We start from the raw sequence: 20654 nt of genomic DNA, 5'->3' as shown, positions 1-20654 counted from the left end.
TCTGTGCATGCGCGCATCATCTCAATGTGCACAAGGGTCTTCACCTTTACGAGTCGCAATGTGACCTTATGTGGAAAATAGTACTTTGCTTAATTAAATTTCGATGCCTTCTCACGATGCCACTACAATGACTGGAGGTGTTGATGGGTTGAAATTTCTAGACTTGATTTGTTCTTCCTCTTTTTCTTTTTGTTTCTTTGAAGAGTGTTATTTTGACAGTTTAAAATAAGCAGATTTCTCTTGATTTACTCGTCGATATGGTCAAATGCATCTTCGCCACTCATGGATTATTCTCTTTGTAAATAAATATAAACATGAAACAGCGGCAATTATATTCACAGCTCTTGAGAAGTCGTATTTCCTGTCTCCGGATCGCTGTGCTCTTGTCGGTCAACTTTGTAACGTTAACCCTTCTGTAGCTGTACGTTTCTGGATAATAGGCTGGCTCTTATGTGCCTCTTCCCACGAGCTCTCCCGCTTTGTGGGTCCGTTTTCCTGTGCTTTGTCCTCGGGGCCATCATTCCTACTTTTCTGGCACGGTTTATCCGGTGTATATTCAGATATGAGCCTTCAAAGCTCCCCCTATGCCGCTCTGCTCCCTGCTCCAAATCGGACATCCTCCGCAAACAACAAACGGACGCTCGGGCAACAAGATGCCGAACAGAGTGAGAGACAGAGATGACAATAAAGATTGGAAATTGGGACATTATAAAAGATAAAAGACAAAATAAACAAATAAAGAAAGAGACCAACAGCCACAAGCCGTGCCAACAGTCAGCACATGCCTTAACTCAGTTCGTGCAACCAGACGACGATTATTTGCCAAGCCGCGTCCGACAGCGAGTGGTCTTGATACACGCAATGTGCGTCCTGATTGACGAACATCGGCTTGGTTTATTCTTTTATCGCACCCTCCGCTCTGCCAATGCCCTGTCCTCGCTTCGTTATCACGCGAGCACGGTCCGTCGGCGGTTGGACAGAACGGGTGATTGCCTGACTGTGTACTGCTTGTTGTAGCACCAAGGGACAAAGAGGGCGCACCGGCACTCGTGCATCTATTCCCCGACTTGGCCATTCTTCTCCTTTCATGTCGAAATTTTGTTCTTTATCTGTATGTCGTCTACATCCCGTTAAAGCCTCATTTTTCTGTATTATGTAGATTAGCCGCACCGTCCCTGCAGCAAGCATTAATACCTCGTAATGAGAATACTCTGCATCCTACCGATGCCCAGCCCATCGACATTCCAGAACGAAAAGGGAACGTCAGTGACTGCCCCTTTCTCAGGGGGCTGTCCAGAGACAACATAGCCGCAACGGCAAGGAACCCCCGATTACAATCTGCATCTGCAAGGCACGACGCTCCATCCATCCCCCACACTTGTTCCTGGTTCCTTTGCTGGCCGTCTGGATAAAGTCAGGTCAACTCAGCGTCCTCACCAGGACCCGGGAACGGCAATCTAGACATGTCCCCATAGATGGAACGAATGAGGCTATGGCCGCTTTGAGGGGATAATCAATTCAAATGGCCAAGGTCGAAAGTGGGCAGCATGGAAACAAGCTGTTCCCCAGACAGGGTGCGCATGGCTCTTGTCCTCTTGGCCGTCTGTCTTCATGTCCTCCCTCATAAGTGACACATCTGCCATCCTGTCCTCCCCCTCTGTCCCACCGTCATTTTGAATCTGAGACGAGTTGCGCTTGCCGTACAACAACAGAGAGGACCATCATTGCTTCTGTTGTTTGGTTTCCTCGTCTTGCCACTCGTTTGTCAACACTCCACTCGTTCCGTTATTGATTTTGCTGTCCTCGATCCCTTCGCCTGGCACCATGCATATCCCCGCCATTTTGGCGGTGCCTCTTTTGGCCGGCGCCGTTTCGGCGGCCGTCGGCGGGCCCGGCAGCCAGATCGTCGAGCAGGCCGCGCGTGCCGCCAGCGCCGAAAACATTGTGCCCGGCAACTACATTGTCGAGTTTGAAGACGGGCACGACGGCAGCGAGTTTTACAACGCCATTGCCGCCAACGCCTCCAAGAAGATGGACCTCAACTTCAAGCTTTTCCGCGGCGCGTCCATCCAGTTCCACGCACCCGACGAGACGTCCACGGTCGACGCCACGGCGCAGCTGGAGGCACTGCCGGCCGTCAAGCGCATGTGGCCAGTGCGGCAGTACCGCATTCCGGAGCACACGCGCCACTGGGTAGCCAACCTGTCGAGCGACGACGACCACGTCCGGCGCGCCACCGCCGACGACACGCTGTCGACGCACGTCATGACGCAAGTGACGCAGCTGCGCGCCAAGGGCATCACCGGCAAGGGCGTGCGCGTGGCCGTCGTCGACACGGGCGTCGACTACCTGCACCCTGCGCTGGGCGGCTGCTTCGGCCCCGGGTGTCTGGTGAGCTTCGGGTACGACCTGGTGGGCGACGCTTACACGGGCACCAACAAGCCCGTGCCCTCGGGCAACCCGCCCATGGACTGCAACGGCCACGGCACGCACGTGTCGGGCATCCTGGCCGCACAGGGCGGCAGCAACTCGTTTGGCGTGACGGGCGCCGCGCCGGGGGTCGAGCTGGGCATGTTCCGCGTGTTTGGGTGCGAGGGCAACGTCAACGACGACGTGCTGATTGCCGCCTTCAACCGCGCCTACGAGGCGGGCGCCGATGTCATCACGTCGTCGGTCGGCGGGTCCTCGGGCTGGTCCGACGAGGCGTGGGCGGTCGCGACGTCGCGCATTGTCGCCAACGGCGTGCCCTGCACGCTGTCGGCAGGCAACGATGGCAGCAGCGGCCAATTCTATGCGTCGGCGGCCGCAGACGGTCTTGGCGTCGTGTCGGTGGCGTCCGTCGACAACGCCGTGTCCCCGACCTTGTTTTCCAAGGCAACGTTCGCCGTCAAGAGCGCCGCCTCGCCCGTGGCCAACACGTCCTTTGGCTACACCGCCGGCAGCCCCGCCAACTGGTCGTCCGTCACATTGCCGCTGTGGGCGGACACGTTCAACACCAGCACCGAGACGGACCTCTGCGAGGCCCTTCCCGCCAAGAATAGCACCAACGACCTGTCTGGCTACATTGTGCTCGCCCGCCGCGGCACATGTCTCTTCACAATCAAGGCGCAGAACGCCGCGCGTCGTGGCGCCAAGTACGTCCTCTTGTACAACAACGAGCCCGGCACCCTGCAGGTGGACGTCAGCTCCGTGCCCGGCATTGTGGGCATGGCCATGGTCACGGCCGACCAGGGCGCCGCCTGGATTGCCGCCCTCGCCCGCAACGAGACGGTCCTCGTCGCCATGACGGACCCGCTCACCGCGCCAAAGGGCCTGAACAATGCGAACAACACCGCGTCGGGCGGGTTTGTGAGCAGCTTCAGCAGCTGGGGCCCGACCTTTGACCTCGACGTCAAGCCGCAGTTCGCGGCGCCCGGCGGCCAGATCCTGTCGACCTTCCCGCGCAGCCAGGGCGCCTATGCCGTGCTGTCGGGTACCTCCATGGCCTGCCCGCTCGTGGCAGGCATCTATGCGCTGCTCATTGAGGCCCGCCCCGACCTGCGCAACAACCCGCAGGCGCTCCAGTCGCTGCTGTCGTCCACCGCCCAGCCCAACCTGTACAACGACGGCACCTCGCGGCCCCGTCCGTCCCTGTTGGCGCCTGTCCCGCAACAGGGCGCCGGCCTCGTGCAGGTGTACGACGCCGCGTACGCCACCACGCTCCTCAGCGAGAGCAGCCTCTCCTTCAACGACACGGACCACCACGCCCCCCTGCGCAACTTTACCATTACCAACCACGGCCACACCTCCGTCGTGTACACGCTGTCCAACATCGGCGCCGCCACCTCGTACACCTTTCTGGCCGGCACCGACATCCAGCCCGCCCACTACCCACTCACGCTGCAGGTCGCGGACAGTCCGGCCGCGCTGGCCTTTAGCACGTCCGACCAGTCCACGGCCAGCGGCGACGGCACGACCGTCACCATCCCTGCTGGCCAGCGCCGCGTCGTCATCGTGTCGGCCACGCCGCCGGCCGGCTTGGATCCCGCGCGCTTGCCCGTGTACTCGGGCTACATTGCCATCAACGGATCGGACGGGTCGGGTCTGTCGCTGCCGTACCTCGGTGTCGTCGGCAGCATGCGCTCGCTGACCGTCCTGGACGCCGTCCAGACGTACCTGGGAAAGGTGCCCGCCGCCAGCGGCAACAGCACCAACGCAACCGCCGTGCCCGGGCTGGGCGCCCGTCGCGTGCCCGCCAACACGCTCTTTGTGCTGCCGGTGCGCCTGACCCCCGGCCAGAAGAACCTGACCGATGCCCAGCAAGCGGCGCTGCAGCTGCTGGCCAACGCCAACCACACCGCGTCGCTCGTCCAGACCAACCTCAACTTTGTCATGGGCTCGCCGCTGATCCGCGCCGACTTGGTGCCGATCAAGCTGTGCTCGTCGCCGACGACGCCGGCGCCGGCTCTGCAGGACATTCTTGGGTACAAGACGCTGGGCTCCATCCAGAGCTTCCCGGTGCAGTGGATGTCGCGCGACCCCTTCAACGCCACCTGGGACGGCAGCATGACCGACGGCACCTATGCGCCTCCGGGGCTGTACAAGATTGTCTTCCACGCACTGCACATCTTTGGCGACCCGAAGCAGCCCAGCGACTATGACATTGTCGAGACGGACCCCTTCCGGATAAAGTACCTGGAGGCGCCGTCGACCACGTCGCCGGCCGGCAAGGCCGTGCCCAAGATGATGAGGCGGCAGACGGCGGAATGCCCGTAGAGGAAAGGGTGGGAGGTTTCTAATGTCCGGGATGACGACGACGTTGGATCGACGTGCATGGAGTAGACAGCCTGTTAGTATCGTTGAAAAGAGTAGCAAAACATAAAAGGAAAAGGAGCATCCGAATGAACTACTTGCCTTGTCTGATGAATGCGGTCTTGTCTGGAGCAATAAGCCACGGTATGTGTGCATGTTCACTTCATTTGGCTTCCATTTCCAGCCGCACATAATAGTCGTTGAGTATTGAAGTCGTTGCCACCTTTTTCACTGTGCTTTTATTCCAATTTAAAAGAAGCGGACAAAAATCACCGCCGACCGATCCCGGTCCAACCAACCCAAGCCTCAAAAATCGTGGTATCTAGATTTGCGTGACAAGAAACAAAACAAAAAGAACAAGAAAATCAGAAACAAAAAAGACAAATGGTCAAATGCTTTCCCGCTCCCTGGGTGGGGATTCCAAACCCTCCCAGTCCGCAACGCCATGCAAAAACAGAAAAGGAAATCAATGTCAAAATCGTCGAAACATAAAAAGAAGACTCGTGCAACACATCATAACAGGTCGTGGACCACATGCTGCTCAACAGAAGAACTTGTACATCTTCTTCCACCGCGGCCAGTACAGCTTCTCCTCCTGCTCTTGTGCCACCAGCAGTGGCAGGTTGAACTCGCGCCGGCCCGTGTCAATGTCCATCTCCGACAGCCGCACGTACGTCGTCCGGTACCAGAGCTTGTGCGCGAGCCACATGACCAGCACAATCGGCACGGCCAGGTACTCCAAGAAGAAGTTTTTCACATTGGCCGACGTGCTGGCCTGGCCGTAGTTGATGGGCCAGAGGCCCACCCAGAACTGGGCCAACAAGATGAGCACGTTCATCAAGAAGCCGAGCCAGGATCCGATCGTGCCCGACTGCGCGCGGAATGCCAGCTCCGTAAGCGTGCGGCCGCGGCGCCGCCACGCCATGCGGAAACGGATGTGCGCGAAGCAGATGCTGCCCCACGTGAAGACGCTGCTGAGTGCCGAGATGGCCAGCAGCCAGTTGAGCACGTCCGACTGTGTGTCCACGTCGGCGAGGTAGGCGAGAAAGCCGAGACTCGACGCAACCAAAATGGCCATGAGCGGTCGTCCTCGGCGGTCGATATACGAGAGGATGCGCGGGGCCTGGCCCTGGTCGGCGAGGGCAGCGAGTGTGCGCGAAGAACCAAAGACGGACGAGTTGCCGACAGACACCACGGCAACCAGAATAATCGAGTTCATGACCGAGGGCAGCACCTGGATGCCGGCGCTCTCGATGGCAATCACAAAGGGAGACGCCGTGGCGTCGGCAATGTTTTTGGAGCCGGGCAGCCGAGGGTTGTTATATGGTACGAGCAAGCCCACCAGCGTCAGGGCCACGACGTAAAACAGCGAGATGCGCCAAAACACCTGCTTGATGGCCGTCGGCAGGCTCTTGCGCGGGTTCTGCGTCTCGGCCGCCGCAAGACCAACAAGCTCGGTGCCGGCAAATGCAAACGCGGCCGTCACGAGCACCGAGCAGAGGCCCTTGAAGCTGTTGTTGAAGGCACCCGGGTCGTGCCAGTACTTGCCGCCAATGTAGCCTTCGGTCGGCGTGCCGCCGATGTTGATGACAATGCCGAGGAGGATGAAGCCGACAATGGCCGTCACCTTGATAATGGCAAAGATAAACTCGGCCTCGCCGTAGCCTTTGACGCCAAACAAGTTGATGCTGATGATGACGAGGAGAAATATGGTGACAAAAATGGCCTTGTTCAGGTGTGGATTCCAGTACGTCACCGTCATCGACGCTGCTATAATCTCCAACGGTAAAACGACGAGCCACTGCAATGCGTAGCTGAGTGGGTTAGCAGGTTAGGTAGTCGATGGTGTGTGATTCCAGAGGGGTACTTACTTCCAGCCCATGGCAAAGCCCCAGGAGGGGTCAAGGAAGCGCGTCGAAAAGGCCGAGAACGAACCAGCCACAGGAAAGACGACGGCCAGCTCGCCGAGCGCGTGCACAGTGCAGTAGAGCATCATGCCGATGAACCCGTACGCCAAAAGTACGGAAGCAGGACCGCCCTGCGACAGCGCCTTGCCGGATGCCACAAAGAGACCGGTTCCAATAGAACCGCCAATGGCAATCATCTGCAGGTGGCGGCCCTTGAGCTCGCGAGCCAGGCCCGAGTGAGCCGTAGCGAGGTTGGCACTGTGTAGGTCGTAGAAATGGCTGTTGCGTCCGTTGCGCCCATTGTGCCCCCTGCGGCCACCACCTCTGCCGCCGCCGCCGCCGCCGCCGCCTCCTTCGAGATCGTCGTTGTCAATATCGTCATTGTCGTCCTCGTCCTCGTCGCCACCGTCATGCTGTGGGCCGCCATATCGCATGTTATGCAGAGGGTATCCAGCTCTCCACATCCGGTTGCGACCGGTCCCGTCGCCCGCACTGCTGCCATAACTGCTCCCGACCCGGGCATTAACGACGGAATCGGGTGTGAAATGCACGGTTGGGTCGCGGCGGAATGTGTCGACCCAGCGCGAGAAGGCGTTCCTGGGATGGGCGTCGCCCGTGCCCAGGCCAAACGACGGCCGGCTCTCGGACCCGACAAAGGACGAGCCGCCGCCGCCGCCGCCACCACCACCGAGCCGGGATCCTCGCGTGCTCCGTTCCGGGTCGTCATAGTAGTATCCTGGATCGTTCGTCGTAATGTGGCCAATGCGCGCCCCGCTATCGCCTCCTGCGCTTGTCGAGTTTCGCATGTTGTGGACGTTGGCCGGTTGCAAGCCGTCCTCCTTTATTTTAAAAAACTTCAACTCCAGATCTGGGTCCAACGATGACAAGTACGGCTTCTTCCCCATTGGAGCGAGTTGGTCGATTCGGGACAGGTCCCGTTCGCCGTGTTTGCTCGTCTGTTGCAAAAGAATGCCAATCGTTGTGGCGTCTCTTGAAAGTCCAAACGGCGGTCACACACACCGCTCGCAGTGCCGTGGGAAGGACCTGCTTTTCGTTCGAGTATAATCGACTCTGAAATCGTCGCTTCGATGCGGCTTGTTCGTCCCGGAAGTTACCTCCGATGTGTGTCACAAGTCGCTTGCAAAAGGCCAGATAAATGCAAATAAACAACCGGCTATGAGGTCACGAATGAAGCAGAGGATAAGGTCGTTTGCCCAATTCGTGGAATGGCAATGGGCATTCGGGTCGTATATCGCAAGAGTCGTCGGTGTCCGAAAGAGAGATGCTGTGCAAGATAAGAGACAGGACGTCAATGCGCCCTCGATTCGAGCAGCACGGCGCGGCCGCGAGAGAAGGGACGTCAACGTGAAGGCACAGCCCGCGGTGATCTGCGCTCTGTGCGTTCCTGGCAGGAAAGGCAACGGTTCCCAATTGCCAACTAGGTCGGCCTTGCTGATCGAGCTGGCCGCTGACTTTGTTGCGGTTTACGCTGTCGACAAGTCAGCCCGCGCAAAAGACCATATCCGAGAGTGGGGAAATGACAAAGTCGGGGCGAGGCGAAACGAGTCGGCGGTGTGCGTAATGTTCGGCGAGTTCGGCAACTTGTGTTTTGCAGGTGCAAAACGATTGACGAGTGAAGAGGAAGAAGACGATAAGTCAAAACGAGAGGCGGGTGGGAAGTGGAAATAAAAGAAAAGGATGCGGTGGAGGTGGTGTGAGGTGCTAGTGGCTTTCGAAGTGAGAGGGGGACTGGTCAATCTGGGGGCGGCTTGCGGGCTGGTGCAGGAAGTCAAGAGAAAGAACGACCTGGCGAAAACGTGTGCGGGTCTCGTTCGCTCCTTCTTTCTTAGTGCTTGCTGGCCCTAGTTTGGTTTAGCATAATGTTACTTTACTTGGCTTGAACGATCAATGGAAAGAACGCCACGCTTCCATCGATGGGAAAGAACGAAGGAAGGCGCAAATTGGGGCAGCGTGTATCATGTATACAGAGGAAGGTGCAAGATAAGGAAACGAACGAGATCGTAAGAAAGGTGAGCCTTGTCTTAGAATGCCAACTGAGGAGGTAGAGACGAAACAGCGGTACGATAGCGTCACTTAAGCGGAGACTTGGCAGACCCCAGCCAGTGCTGTAACCAGGCATCCAGGGTCAAGAAACAGCGCGACTAGAAGCCGCTTTGGAAAACGGCACATATGCCATTGTGAAGACATGAAATCGAGGCGACAGGTAGAAACAGTTGGAGAGGGGCTGGGTTATGAACCGGCACGACTTTGTTTGAATTTGCTGTCGTTCTGTCCCCTGGATGGCCCGTTGATACGCTCTACATCTTGCTTCACTTTTCGACGGTCGTCTTCCTTTGCATGTGTGGTTTGTCTCTGTCGCGCTTCAGTCACCCTGTCGGTCGTCTGTCTTCCAGAACATTTCCTTTCTGGTTACACCGTTACGCTGGCTGTGGATGCCATTCTTCCCTTATTCAAGTCATATTTGCTATCGCACGATAAGGGGAGAGGAAGCTATCAAAGCAAGTGGATGATGTCTCCACGAGATGGATCCTGTAAGGCACAGCAGATAGCTGTTGTTTTCGACCCACTCGACAAGGAGACGACAAAAGACGACACGACGTACGTGCTCGATTCGCGATTGCCGCTCTCCTTGATTAACGCCTCCTGCCGTCCATTTCAGGAATCGACTGCGTGCAAGTCATGACAGGACCGCTTTCGGGGGCCTCTCCCGTTGGCGCATGAGAATGACTCGTCGTTGCGTCTTTTATTCTCGTTTATTCCCTCTGCCGTGTCTTGTTGACTGTCTGTTGCTACCGGTTCTTGGATCCCCGGTCCAAGCTCTTGCTGAACAAGGCAGGTGCTTCAAAATCAAAATTTCATGGATACAATCTGATTGCGCCTTACCAATTCCGGTGTATGTCCAGCAGGGCATGGAAAGCAGGTTGACGACTTCACCGAGTACTACACAGTACTACGAACGTGCGACATAGAGGCCTGCACATTACAAACACGTCTTGTCTTTTCCCCGTTTTATTTGCTTGAAGCTGTATCAAAGATGCCCACAACAATGCTGTCCAATGATATAAAATATATACACGACGAGAGAGAGAGAGACTACCATCTCGAAAAGCTTGTGCTTCTTTTCGGCCTTTTCTTTTTCTGAAACAAAATAAATCCAAACACAAAACGCCGTGTACCAACTGCTCAAAATGAGGAAGCGACTGGACGGACCACCGACACCTTGCAGAGTGACGGCGCGATGAACCCATCCCACCGGGCAACTACATATCCTATGAAACAGGCGGCGACACCTTGGCGGCGCCGGCCGGCTTCCGCTTCCAGCCGGTGTGGAAGAGCGGGCCCATGTCGAAGCGCGGAAAGGGGTGCGCCTCCGTGTTGATGACGACCTTGTCGAGCGGCAGCACGTCGTTGGGCGAGAACAAGAGGTAAAAGTACTTGAGCGTCTCCGCCAGCCAGAAGCTCTCCATGTTGTCGCGGCCGACGGGCGGGACGGCGTCGGCATTGGTCAGGCTCGTGAACCCGCCGCCCTCGTCGACCGCCGTGTAGTTCATAAACGACTTGAACATCTCCCAGCCCCACTCGCGGTACATGACGTCGCCCGTGATGCGCCACATGTAGAACAGGCTCTCGACCGTCTCGGGCCGCTGCAGGTTGTGGCGGTCGAGCGGCTTGACCTCAAAGTCGAGGCGCCAGGGCGCGTCGGGGTCCGTGTCGAACGTCGCGGGCGGCATGCGGTGCGACGCCGAGAACGGCGGCGGCGGGTCGGCAATCTTGAAGTGGGTGATCTCGGCGGCGAGGCCCGTGGCCATGTACTTGTACATGCCCCAGCAGGTCTGCGTCAGCTCGTGCGCCAGCTTCATGTCGGCGTCGTGGCGCGCCGTCCACCACGCTTGCTTGCGTGCCGCCGCCAGCGGGAGACCCTCGGTGGCCGCCAGCGCAATGGTGCCGGGCATGAAACAGACCAGGTGGTCCATCTTGGGCGACAGCGGGCGCAGCAGGCCGTCGGGCCGCTCGCCGATAATGGTGAACTGCATGTGCTCCGTGTACGTGATGAGATGCTTCCGGACCGCCGCCAGGGCTTCCTGCCACATGTCCTGGTAGACCGTCTCCTTCTTGTTGGTCTGCAGGTACTGCTTGATGAGGTATTCGTAGTAGGAGTCGCCGCGGCTGCCCAGACGGATGTTCTGGCCCATGAAGGAGCCCGTCGCAGGGTTGATGAAAATCGGAACGAGACCCTCAAACGCACGGCTGCCCTCGTCCACCACCTCCATCACATGCTCGACCTTGTCCCAGAAGAGCTTCTCGCCGGTCAGCTTGGCCAGGTACTTGAACTCCAGCTGCAGCGTCGTCGCCTCGGCGGTGGATGCCGATCCGGAGTTGTCGTGCGCCGGCAGCGGCTCGGACTTTCCAATGTTGACGCTCGACCACGGCAGACCCGTGGGGCTGTCAAACGCCGACACCAGCCGGTCGGCCAGGTCCTTGGCCTTCTCGAGGTAGAGGTCCTCGCCGCCCGTGCTGGCGAGCTGCTTCTCGCTCAGGGGCGCCATGTCCGGGTACTCGTTGGACAAGTAGTGGGCGGACAGGAGGCCGCCCATCATGCGGATGGTCGTCTCAAAGGTGTTGACGTCCTGGTCCTGGTCCCACGTCAGGGACTTGGACACCCACTCGCGGGCGTGTGCGAGCCGTCCCGTCAGGTTCATCAGCATCATGGTGTCCAGCGAGTCGATAATGATCCAGCCCATGCCCTGAGGGGCCATGTACCGGCCGCGCTTGGATTCGGGATAGAACTCGTCCTGGCCTGCAGTGCGGTTAGTCAACGTCTCTTTGGCAAACGCCCGGACGAAAGCGCCTCCGAGTGGCTCTCCTTACCCCATGCATACCGCTCGTAGGCGTCCCAGCTCAGCTCAAAGGCCTCGACCACGCGCTCGCGCCGGCTCAGCCAGTCCACGCGCCCGCGCGCCTTCTCGTCCTTGGTCGACCATGTCCACCCGCGCAGCGGCACACGCTCCCTGTGCTCCTCGAACCAGCCGCGGTAGTACAAAATCGACACCAGCACGAGGACCAGCAGGACCCAAAAGCGTCTGCGCCGGAGCAGCGGCCGGCGGCGCTGCGACGCCGGGTAGCCGTACGGCTTGTCCTTGTACATGGGCAGCGCCTGGCGGTTCCGGCCGCCCGTCGCGGCGTCCAGCAGGTTGCCGGCGGCTCCTATGATTCCCTTGTTCCCTGCGTTGTTCGCACCAGCGCCCGGTCGCCGCGTCGCGGCGGCCCAGAAGTGGTCCTCTGCTAGCCGTTGGGGGTCGTTGAACGTGGGCACGTTGCGCGGCACGGAAAACGCCATGTCGTCGTTGGTGGCAGTCGTAGCTGCAGCGTTGGCGGCCGCGTTGGCGGCAGTTTCGAGCGCGTTCTCGACGGCACTCTCCACGACCTGCCGAACCTCTTTTCCTTTCTCGAGCGCCTGGGCGCCCGCCTCGATGGCTCGCTCGCGGAAGTCAAGGGCAGCCTGGGTCGCAGTCGCGCGCAGGATGCCAATGGCTGGGTTTCGGTGCAAGCCAAAGGGGTCGCGAACGTTCATTGGCGTGGCTGCGCGAGCATGGAGCCGGTCGGCGGGGATAGGAAGCAAAGGGAAGGACGATTGAGGTTGTCGATGCGGTTAACAGGGAAACAATTCGAGACGCTCAAGGAACGTCAAAGTCGAGGGATGTTGATGCGAGACGTGGCCACAGTCGGAATCAAAAGGTGCACGCCGGAAGACAATGAATCGTATGACAGGCTCAGAAGAGATCAAAAAGACAAAGGAGATGAACAACGCCCCCCTTGTTCCTCTACCAAAAACACACAAAAAATATACTCGAATGACTTGGCGAGGCTTGCACTCCAAACAGAGAGAAGCCCGTCAGGGAACCAACGTAATGGGTAGAGGCTAAAAAAGGCCAGTAGTGGATAATAGGACGCCGAATAGGCGCGTCCCACGAGCTAAGACTGCGTCCCAATGGCAGAGAGAGTCCCAGTCTGCAAAAGACGCAATACACGAGATCGTCTCGAGTACGTAGTTTGGACTAAACGACGGCAGCCTGTTGGATGGCAAGAACACAACATCCTTGGAATAGACAGCTTGCCTTTCGCGGAGCTCAGAATCTCCGTGCCGTCCGAATGTCCGGCAGAAAGCGCGACCCTGGGACACACATGCGAAAAGGACAGTTCGGGGGGCGCTGGCCTGCTGTCTTAAAATGGAAACAGGCATGCTCCTGCCCCCTTGACGAATTAACTGCTGACTCGCGGGAAGGCGCAGGGCGGCCGTATTAGTGGGCCACAAGGGCATCAGTGCTTCTTTTAGACGGGGCGTGCTGCAGTGGCTGGCACCCTGTGGCTGATCAGGGCGTACAGTATGAGTGCGAACAGCTGGTTGCTCAGCACTGTATTGTCGTCACTCCGTCTCCATACAAACCAGGCTGCCCCTCTTCTGCAAGTCGGGCGCGGCTCAGCCCAACGTATCTTACACGTGCGGAGGCCGGAGTCCTCCGCCTTACCACTGCCAGCTCAACGAGACTAGGACTTGGAGAACAGTTCTAGACGTTCTTTTCTCCCCCTCCGCGCCCATACCAACTGCATAGCCTCGTCCTTTGCACTTTTTTTTTGTCAAGGCACTGAATCGCGTATTTCAGGACGGCATACTGTCTTTGACATACTCCGTTGGCGTTCTACTTTGTCTTTTGTCGATACGTTCATTCACGCCATTCAACAACCTCCGCTCTCACCACCACTCGTACCGCCATGGCCAAGGACCGCATCACCTGTCATATCCTCGACACGGCCCAGGGCCGCCCGGCGACCGGCGTGCGCGTCCGCCTCGAGCTCGTCACCCCGTCGCCGTCGTCCTTTTCGTCGTCGGCCGGCGCCTCTGCCACCACCAACGGCGCGTCGGCGGCGGCCACCGCGGCCCCCCTTGAAGCGGCCCCGCACAGCCACCACCACGGCCACGCCACCCAGGTCTTTGAGTCGCAGACCAACGAGGACGGCCGCGTGACCGTGTGGCTGCCGTACTCGGCGTCCAACGCGTCCGGGGATGTGCCGGTGTACACACTGGACGACGTCCTCGACAAGGCCGAGGCCGAGGCGGCGGCCTCGGTCGCCGGAAGCGGCAACAGCGATGACTCGGCCGCCCCGCCGCCGCCGCCGCCCACAACGTGGACGCTGCGGTTCGACACGGACGGCTACTACGGTGCGGGCAAGGCCTTCTTCCCCGAGGTGGCGGTGACGTTCCGGGTGGCCGCGGGGCAGCACTACCACGTGCCGCTGCTGCTGAATCCGTTCTCGTACACGACGTACCGGGGCAGCTGAAGAACGAACAACGCCTCGCACAGCAAGGCATTGGGAATGAACAGCATGGCGAATACTGGGAGAGTGGGTTGACGACCTTGCCGGATCAAGTAGGGCTTGTATGGTTTCTTATAGCAACACTGCATATTCATTTGTTTGCATTGCGATTTATCTTCTTCCGTGGTCTGCTTTTGTGACAAAATAAAAATATGTTGATACTACGCTGTGAAGCGTTTTGGCGTCCTATCCAGTAGGAGGAGCTGTTTTTGGGGGTTGTAAATACAGAGGAAAAGAGCGACCTGTAAAGCAGCGAGTGTGGCTTGCATGATCGAGAAAATTAATGACAAGACAAACGTCCGACAGGATACCAAAACAAAACTAGGCCGTCGTAAAAGAGTCGTTAAAAAGAGAGAAAAGGTACGCCCAAATATTTGCCTCGCTTTCCAGCCTCGCTTTCCAAACTCGTTTTCCACGGCAAATTATGCAATAAACCCCAAATATCCCAAGCAAAAATACTCCAAAGCGAAATTCAAAAATCAAAAAAAAAAAAGGAAAAGGAAAACGATTGGTCAGGCCGACGCAGCGGATTTTGAGATTGAGGTGCAGCAAAACAGGCGGCGCCCCAGATATCCGACAAACAGGCTCGTCGTTGATTGTGTCTGCTGTGTCTCTTGCGTCTGTTGTGCTTGCTGCGTCTGCCCTGTTTGCCGCGTCCGCAGCCGCAGGATCCAGAGCCGGGCATGCCTCTAGTCGTGGTGTCTGAACTTGCGGAAGACGCTGCCGCTGCGGGGGAATCCGCTGTGCGAGATCGTCGACTGGCCGCTGACGCTGCTGGTGCGGCCGAGTGTGCCGTTGATGCTCCGGAGGCCAGCCACGTCGCTGTGGGCCGAGGAGGACGGCCGGTTCAGGCTCTCGCTGCCATCCTTGGACTGCCGCGAGTCCGTGCGCAGAGAGCCCGCTGATGATGAGACGTCTGTCCGTGATGGGATTTCGACAATCGATGACAGCTCGTTGTAGGCCTGCAGCTCGGCCGCCGTGAGCTTGCCATGGCTCAGCGGCGCCCGTTTGTTCTTGTGCAAAAACGACCGCCGTGACCGCATGTAAACGTGATCGACGGCTATGTCATCAGAGGAGATGCAGGCGTCGGGGGAGGTGTTGGCGTCGGGATGCCGCAGGGTCGTGTTGCCGTTGCCACAGAATGGTTCAGGAAATCCGGTGTCGTAGTCCCGGGACGAGCGGTTCGAGAGCGTCGGGCTCTTTGGCGGGACGGAGTGCATGATGGAGTCGATACTCATGACGGACCAACTTTGTGTTCGTGTTCTGGAGGAGAGTCTGCGCATGGTTGTTTAGTATTGGGAAGCCGTGAGAAAGTAAAAGGAACAATCCGCTTTCTTTCAAGTTTTCTGCAAGACGTCGCAGTGGTGTGAAATTGTTGACAGGGGATGATGACAAGGATAGGGTGGGAATTCAAAATATGGATGGGGTTTGCAATTTCAAGTGAAGCTGAAGCTCTGTGCATAGAGAACTGCTGTTGAATGGGGGCTTTGAAGCCTATTTGTGTGAAAGAAGAGATATCGGTGAAGCAGAAGGAATGGAGTACCATGTGGTCAAAAATGGGAACAGATGCATTTCAGCATACAACAATGAGATTGTGTTACGGACAAACGCCAAGAAAACGGTCAAAAGAACTGGCCGGGAACCTCTGGCGAGCTCCCGGGCTTTTTAAACGAAGCATAGACAGGTGCCAAATAAAGCAGAGGGACTGCAAGGGGGAGAGGGGGAAGAAAGGAACGGGATAGAAAAACAAAAGAGAAATGAGGCGTCAAAGAGACCTGTCAAAAGTGGGCACACCGTCTCGTCAATTTTGCCGTTATGCACAGAAGAAATTGACAAAACGCGATCTTTGGCCGTCATTTTTCCTCCTGTTGTCTGCGAGATGGGGTCTAGAATGGTCCAGGAATCCGTCGCTTGAAAGGATTGGATAATCCGTTTCCATTCCGCAGGCATCGTCTTGATGCCAGTCTGAACAAGATGCATTGTTTTATGTTTTGTGCTGTGCCACTTCTTGTTCCTTCTTCTCTGTGACAAAGGTAACGCAACGCAAGAGGACGTGCAAAAAATGTCGGGGAATACCAGAGACGGAAACAAAGACAAGGACACAAAGGACGCGCAATCAGGCGGCAGCAGGTAGATGTCGATTCAATGTAGATGCAGGAGCAAAAAATAGAAACAATGGAAATAGTTAAAACAACGGGGCAGGTGGGTAGCCGTGTCGGAATTCAAACAAGGGCATCGGAGGCTCGAAGTGAAGCAGACGAAAAGCAATCGAGTGGATGAGAAAGGCTCACCTTGAAAAGATGTTGTCAAGCAAAGTCGAAGAGGCAGGGCCGTTTGTTCGACTAAGCGCGCGGCAGCAAAAACGAGGGCGTCGTCGTCAGACTGTTCAGAGCGCGGTTTGGACAGGGGTGTGCGGATGACGGGAGCCAAGAGCTGGTGAGAGTTCCTAGGCTTCGGCTGTTACAGGTTGCCGGAGCGCGCGAATCAAAAAGTGTCCTCTTTCCTAGAAAAAAAAAACCAAAAAAAAACAAAGAGTCGATGAAAGGGTATTGGCGATGAAGATGAAAGGCGAGTCGTGAAAGACAAGGCCCCAGGGGTAGACTGGCGTTTATTGATTTCTGGGCGAAAGAAGAAATGCGTGGCAGGAGAAGGCGTCTGTTTGTAGCCACAAAGGGCGGCACCCACAGTCTTTAATACGAACGGATGGGGCAAGACTCGCCGTACGGTTCGGTTGATGTGAGTTGTCTGGAGGTGGCACGGTTTGGGCCAGGGCCGTTGAGTGGTCGAATGCTTTGCTGTCGGAGATGGAATAGCGAGAAAGTAAAGAGGAAAAAGTAGACGAAGGAAAGGGAGGGCGCGATGGAGGCGACGACAACGGGTGAAGGGGGGTCAGGCGGTAGAAAAGGAAGAGAACGTCTGGAACAAGGTGGTCGATCGAAGAAGTCGGAAGCGGTGAAGAGAGTGTGGCGTCCAGAGAACGTCCCATGGGGATTCTTAAACAAAAGACTCATATGGACTCTGAATGGGAGAAGTGCGGAATTGGAATGGGACACAGAGACGAAGCAACTCTGAGTCTGTGCAAACGCAGAAGGTGCAGACCGGCTGCGTCACTGCACGGCAACGTAATGCCAATATGCATGGCGTGCCGCAGCGAGGCAACAAGGTCGCTGCTTCCGGTTTGGCGAGCTTGTGGCCTGGCAAGTGCAGCTTGAGCAACGAATACAGGTATTGCCCCAAGTTGGGGCTCTGCGTCGTACCTTCCTCGCCAACATTTTGGCCACCAGCGCCTTCCTTTGTGAGAGACTGGCTGTCATTTTGCAAGCGGCCTTAGTAAACAAGAATAAAACAGTCCCGGCACAAACGATCTCCAGCGTCGATTTCTACCCAGCTGGTGCGCCCGAGCCGAGCTAGGACGGTGGTCCCTGCCTCTTCAGGAAAAATGTCTTGGCAAGGAACCCACTCGTAGGGCGCGAGGTTGGGGAGAGGGGAGGTCGTCTTGCCTTCTCTGGCCTTCAGTGCATTTGTATATGTGTAATACATCGTCGTTTGTATTACTTGTTCTTTTCTCTTCGACGGAGATTCTTTGGCATCTGTCGTTCTTCTCTTGCTTTGGCGCATCTGTCGTTCTTCTCTTGCTTTGGCAAACCAATAGTCTCTGGGTCTCATTTTCGTACTCCATACCTTATTTCCAGACCCTCTTCTTATTTCTGCTTTTCTGCGGCGATTGTCTCGTCACTCTTCTCCTTTATCGCCTTCCTTTGACGGACTGATGGATATGCGGCTTTTTGTCTCATGCATGTCACCTTTCCACTTCTTCTGCCCGCAGATGGATCCTGCCCAAACGATCAAAGCACAGACACCAATACATGTACCCTGTATGGAGTAGTGCGTACGGACGACATGTACGTACGCGACAGTAGGCGCAGGGACTCTCTGTGCCAGTCGCGGATGCGCATGGGATGTATCCCGTATTGGTGGCGTGGGCTGGCACCGGCGCTCTGGACTGGCTGACAGGACATGTGGTTGTGCTGCCGACGGGTATGCCATGACTAGTACGGAAGTAATATGCCCGTATTTGCATCTTCATTTCGTCGTACCCGCCATAGGGGGTAGGCTATGTTTAAGACGAGTAGTGTAGGGAAGTAGACGACTTTACGGGGACAATACGAGAATGGCCGACAGACTTGGAGGTTTGTTTCGTCTCCTCTTGAATTCTGTGGCAAGATCGCCTTGAGCCATATGTCGAACACATGGTCATAAACCACTGCTGTCTTTGTTTACGTGTGTGAGTGTGAGTGTTCTTGAGCAGTTTGCCTTTTGCGTTCTTCCGGTCGTGCTCTCCACAAAAGAACATGGAGACTGAGCAGGTATTATTACGGAGGGCATCGTAGCCACTAAAAATGTCCACCAATATTCCCCACCCCCAACAAGTTTGTTCCCTTCCTTGCCTTCCAGCACCGGTTTTGAGCAGTTGGGGGGTTAACGCCGAGGCTGGCTTCGCCGACGCCAGGCCCTCTCCAGTGCGAGAGGCAGCCTTTCTGCCCTGCGCCTCACAAGTTCGTTGCATTGTCCTTGAGACGAGCAGGCACCGATATTTCGCTCCCCTGCAGTCGTAAGATATTTGTAAACTCAGTGGCGGCAAAGACGAGCAAACGTGCAGCCGACAGAGGCTTGGCCATCGCGAATCGCCCAGACCAGTCTGAGCCTGTTTTATGGTACGCCATCTCGGCTGTCTCGATTGGACCACGCATCACCAGGGCCAGCTTGGCTCGCCGGACACTTGACACAGCAAACACAAAGCACAAAGCACAAATCACGGTTGGTATCATGCAGCGGCCCGGCGTTGTCCGTACCCTGTTCCACTGGAGAGTACCCAACAGGGCGCACCCTTGTGCAACGCTTGTATTGTATCGCTGAGACACACACCTGTTGTAAGTGGAAGAAATGCTGCGGATGTCGACAGGCTCTGTGAATGGGAAAAGAAGAGCAAGATAGATGCAAAGTGATTCGTACTCCTTCGGAATTCCACAAGAAATCAGGAAAGACTTGGAAGGCCCGCCCATGCCCATCAAAGAACAGATCGTCGCGTCTCAGACACATGTGCCGGTTTTCTGCAACCTGTTGGCGGCCTGCGACTGGCTTCCAACTGGCTGAAAGGCTGTTTCTACACTTTCCGGCTCGTAACCTCTTGTAACCAATTTGAGAATATGTGAATATATATATTATATATTATACTTCCCGATATTGGACATTGTGATACGGAGGTCCATCGGCAAACCCGGCGCTGAGAACACCCTCCCGCTGGTGCGTGCCAAGGCCCTGCCAAGAGAACTCGCGGCGGGCAGGTGAAATCGGAGTGCTGGCGGTGCGCTGGGTTCTTTCTACGTAGCGAGAATGCATAGTGGTTTGCTTGGATGGCCTGATTGAGTCCAGGTCCACACCACTGCGCTAGCTGAGATATTCAAAGTACGCCTCTTTGGGCGAGAAGAATCGAGGACAGGAGCGAGCTGCCTTTTAATGCCCCCGAGGGACGACAAACTATTGGCGTTTTGCATCACGGCCCTCCCCTTGTTTCTGTATGGATCATTGTGACAAGGTAGCCATCGCTGCTTCACCACTCGTCTCGACGAACGTGACATGTAGACAAAGCTGGCATTCCAGTTGCCCCTTCGTGCCTGTGCGACTACAGCGTGCCCGGCCCGGTGCAGCTGGAGCTGCTGTCTGTCTCGTCGTTTCAACGGACGGCGCACGGAGCAATACACGAAACCGACCCCTCCCCCGCCCCAAGCATTTCCCCGCGTCTTGTCTCCGAGGGAGCAACATGACCGGCGTCGCTGCAAACCGGTCTAATTGTTGCTCGAAAGACGAGGTCATCGGGAGGATGCAATGAACGATCACCTGCCACTCCGTAGTCTCACTGTCGTCGGGCGGTGTCCTTCCTTGTTGGCGTCCTGGGCTGCGCCTGCCACTGCCACGTGAAGACGGGAGACGCCTTCCGAAACGGGCCCCTGGTGGTGCTCCATGTCCGTTCTCCAAAAAACTTGGATACCTTGGGCCCTGCCAGCTTGCGCAACTTGTTTTGTATCTCTTGCTGCATCTGACCTCGGCGAGCCTATACACTTTCTTGCATGCGAACAATTGGACAGTTTGGGCAAGAGATCTGCTTTCAAAGTTCGTCAACTGCCTTAACCCAACTTGCGTGGTATCCGTTGCGACATAAAGTCTCGGTGCATCGCTCCTTCCTCGATACATTTCAAGAAAAACAGAAACAACTTGGTAATCGTCGAATGGGAAAGGGCCGGCCCGTTCAACGACCGTCTCGCATAGCGCACAATTTCACCGCTTCTTCGTCGTTCTTTCCTTCCTTTGTGACAACAGCAGGTAGCTTGCGCCCTCCTTTTCAATCCGCATTTCCTTCTCTTGCCCTCTCCATCTATTTTCCTCTCTTCTTCCTACCTACGATCGTCGCATCGTGCATTTCAGCTCATGCCGGTATGAGACACTGACAACTCAAAGAAAGCAGAGCCCAGTCATCTTCCGAAAGTAAAGGCCCAATCACAA

The 20654-nt window shown here is 56.7% G+C and overlaps 5 protein-coding genes across 5 annotated transcripts; 2 read left to right on the top strand and 3 right to left on the bottom strand.

The window, feature by feature from the left end:
* Positions 1–1824: 1824 nt before the first annotated feature.
* On the top strand, positions 1825–4755 carry SPBR_04645 (uncharacterized protein; the record flags this gene model as incomplete). Its single annotated transcript, XM_040762922.1, has 1 exon — positions 1825–4755. The coding sequence occupies one exon, from the start codon at positions 1825–1827 to the stop codon at positions 4753–4755; it is 2931 nt and encodes a 976-aa protein (XP_040615894.1).
* A 577-nt stretch (positions 4756–5332) lies between these two features.
* SPBR_04735 (general amino-acid permease GAP1) lies at positions 5333–7603 on the bottom strand (the record flags this gene model as incomplete). Its single annotated transcript, XM_040763012.1, has 2 exons — positions 5333–6605; positions 6663–7603. The coding sequence occupies 2 exons, from the start codon at positions 7601–7603 to the stop codon at positions 5333–5335; spliced, it is 2214 nt and encodes a 737-aa protein (XP_040615893.1).
* A 2385-nt stretch (positions 7604–9988) lies between these two features.
* SPBR_04725 (mannosyl-oligosaccharide alpha-1,2-mannosidase) lies at positions 9989–12291 on the bottom strand (the record flags this gene model as incomplete). Its single annotated transcript, XM_040763002.1, has 2 exons — positions 9989–11517; positions 11589–12291. 2 exons carry the CDS (start codon positions 12289–12291, stop codon positions 9989–9991), a joined length of 2232 nt encoding a protein of 743 aa, XP_040615892.1.
* A 1199-nt stretch (positions 12292–13490) lies between these two features.
* On the top strand, positions 13491–14057 carry SPBR_05350 (5-hydroxyisourate hydrolase; the record flags this gene model as incomplete). Its single annotated transcript, XM_040763627.1, has 1 exon — positions 13491–14057. The coding sequence occupies one exon, from the start codon at positions 13491–13493 to the stop codon at positions 14055–14057; it is 567 nt and encodes a 188-aa protein (XP_040615891.1).
* A 725-nt stretch (positions 14058–14782) lies between these two features.
* SPBR_05364 (uncharacterized protein) lies at positions 14783–15313 on the bottom strand (the record flags this gene model as incomplete). Its single annotated transcript, XM_040763641.1, has 1 exon — positions 14783–15313. One exon carries the CDS (start codon positions 15311–15313, stop codon positions 14783–14785), a length of 531 nt encoding a protein of 176 aa, XP_040615890.1.
* Positions 15314–20654: the final 5341 nt, after the last annotated feature.

The sequence above is a fragment of the Sporothrix brasiliensis genome (assembly GCF_000820605.1).
Source record: "Sporothrix brasiliensis 5110 chromosome Unknown Cont21, whole genome shotgun sequence".
In the NCBI taxonomy this organism is placed as follows: Eukaryota; Fungi; Ascomycota; class Sordariomycetes; order Ophiostomatales; family Ophiostomataceae; genus Sporothrix; species Sporothrix brasiliensis.
This window is presented reverse-complemented; position numbering and strand designations above follow the sequence as displayed.